Source organism: Pteropus alecto, unplaced genomic scaffold (genome assembly GCF_000325575.1).
Source record: "Pteropus alecto unplaced genomic scaffold, ASM32557v1 scaffold13, whole genome shotgun sequence".
Lineage (NCBI taxonomy): Eukaryota > Metazoa > Chordata > Mammalia > Chiroptera > Pteropodidae > Pteropus > Pteropus alecto.
This window is the reverse complement of record NW_006434373.1, coordinates 11,478,830-11,481,362: the sequence shown is the minus strand read 5'-3', so window position 1 is coordinate 11,481,362 and position 2,533 is coordinate 11,478,830. Positions and strand designations below refer to the sequence as shown.

The 2,533-nt window shown below is 46.0% G+C and overlaps 1 protein-coding gene across 1 annotated transcript in view; it reads right to left on the bottom strand.

Annotated features, from left to right (window-relative positions):
* Positions 1–996, bottom strand: part of STK24 (serine/threonine kinase 24) — a 107,130-nt gene extending 106,134 nt beyond the window's left edge. Inside the window, exons 1-2 of the mRNA XM_015587344.2 lie at positions 857–996; positions 672–759 (exon numbers count right to left, since the gene is read on the bottom strand). Of these exons, the coding sequence (XP_015442830.1) occupies positions 672–740 (69 nt within the window). The 5' untranslated portion in view covers positions 741–759; positions 857–996. The remainder of the gene's footprint in view (positions 1–671; positions 760–856) is intronic.
* Positions 997–2,533: the final 1,537 nt, after the last annotated feature.

The window sequence follows — 2,533 nt, the reverse complement described above, 5'->3', positions numbered from 1 at the left end:
CGAATGTCGCCCTGAGCTGGCCCCCGCCCTCAGTTGGCTGGGCGGAGTGGGGAGGACGGACGGGTGGGGGGAGGGGGCCCTCTCGGCGTGGGAAAGAGGGAACCATGTGAGAGTCCGAGATTGGCTTTGTGCCCACCCACATTCCCCGGTCTGGACCGGGTCAGACGCCTGGGGTGGGGGGTCTGGATGGCAAAGGAGCGGTGAGCACCAACTCTGCCTCCACTGCCTTCTTCCAGCGAGCCCACCCTCCTTCTGCCCCTGGGAAACGAGCTCTAGGCGACCTCCCCGAGGACTGAGCCTGGGGCAGGGAGACTTTGGAAGGGAGAGTGCCCAGCGGGGCCTCAGCTAGAGTCCGGTTTGAAACTACCAGGGCGGAGCTTCTTCGGTGTCTGGGTGAAGTTTCGTGTCTGGGTGAAGTTTCCAGCCAACCCAAGGAGGAAACCGAGAGAGGAGAGGCCGAGAGCTGTTAATTCTCCGTGCTTTTGCTACTTGAAAACAGCCCCGTTTGGAATGCTAGGCGCTCTAAATTTGGCTAAGAAGTGAGGAGGGTGAACACCATCATCTCTGGAATCGGGTCCGAAGCGGGACCGTCCACCACGTGAAGGGAAAAACCGTGAGGGAGGGGCAAGGAGGAAAGGAAGACAATAGAAGGAAATCGTGTCTAGACTTACCCCAGCCCTCTCCTCCGCTGCCGGTAAAAGCCTCAGGTCTGCTCTGGGCACCAGTTCTGCCTCCGCCATTTAGTACCCTCTTTTCCAACTGTAAAGGAAAGAAACAAGAAAGAATGAGTCAATGCCTCCAGAAAGTATTTTATTTACAATGACAAAGTATTAGCCACTGAAGTGACCAGCTCTACCTCCGATTCATGCCCGTGAATGCCCGTGTTGCACCATCGCTGTGCGAGGTTGGACGTACATAAAGTGAGCCCCCAAAAGTTTAGACTCTTGTAGGAAACTGAAAGTCCTCCACCGAGTTAAGGAGGGTTTATTCTCTGAGGTGTCACGTATTCAGAGAATTTAAATTCCCTCTGTGGGACACTAAAACTTAATCCCTGCTTTCCCTTTAGAAACATGCGCGTTTTTCCTCGGGATTTTTACCTCCGATACCTTCAGTGTTGTCACTGGTACACTACACTGAGTTGTAAAGCCCTGTCACACACACACACGTACTGTGAAAGGAGTTTGGCAAATACAATGTTAAGAAAAACATGAACTCTGATACCTAGGAGTTTACCATCTTTTGTAAATTTTGTGTCCCTGAAAAAATGGGTTCATAAGGAGCTGAACAGTAAAGCAAGAGCATGAATCTTAAAAATGTCCATAATCTTCAACCCAAGAATTCTTAGAAACAACCAAGAAGTGCATAAGAATGGATATAGAAAGATGCAGTTACATGATATTTATAATCATAGGAAAACTGGGAACACATGAAGTCTAATGGGGATTAAGTAAATGCTATTATACTCATACAGTGAGTACCATGTAGTCATTAAAAATTATTTCAAAATTTAGTAATATGGAAAATATTTTCATTTTACATTGCTAAGAAAGAAAATGCAGGGCGGGGGGGCTCCATTGTGTAGTGGTTAGCACGTCTGCTTTGCATGCAGAAGGAGCCACAGACCATCCACTGGGTGTGCCAGGCCTTGGGTGCACCAGACTGCAGGGGCACGTGCCAGCGTATGGGAGGAGTTGTCCAGGCCTTCAGAGATCCAGTTCTCAAGGGGAAATGGCAACATCCATGGGTCAGGGGTGGAAGTGGGGAGCGCGGAATTAAAGGAAAAAAATAAAAGAAAATGCAGGGTACAAAACAGCATGTATAATCTGATCTCAAACTGCTTCATGTGTATGAAGTTAGATTTAAATATATATCATTTACATATATGTATAATTGTATGCATATATGTGTAAACAGAAAAACCTGGAAATATATACACTAAGATTTAGCAGTGGCTATCTCTGGAATTAAAGATGATTTTTTTCATTTGGTAGTCAGCCAGTGGAGACCATCATGCTAAGAGGTCTCTCCTTAGGGTCAGCAGTCAGGGCAATAATGGACCATAAAAAGAAGAAATAAAACAAGTGAACAGAAATGTTTGGGCACTGATCTGAGGCATTACTATAAGAAACTCTCAAAAAACACTAGGGCCTATTTTGTAGTGGGCTAATTTCCAACAAATAAGCCACAAGGGACATTAGACCATAATAACTTGGGTGTACAGAGTAATCCGAATCCCTTTTCATATCCAAAGACTAGTGAGGCTAAGAACATGTAGGTTACAGTGGGATATAATTTAACCGGACACAGTGACTTGCATTTATTAATTTCCCCATACCCTGTTTATCTCCTTACCACAACTGAACTTCATTTCCTCCTTTGACCATATTTATACTATTGAGCAGTATTCTCCTTGAAAGAAGCAAGTTACTGTTCTGCTCAGTCATATGCAGACATTACCCTATGTTCCCTAGATGATGGCCCTCTCCCTTTGTTTTAATAGAGCAGAGGTGATTGACAGGGCCTGAGCCCATGA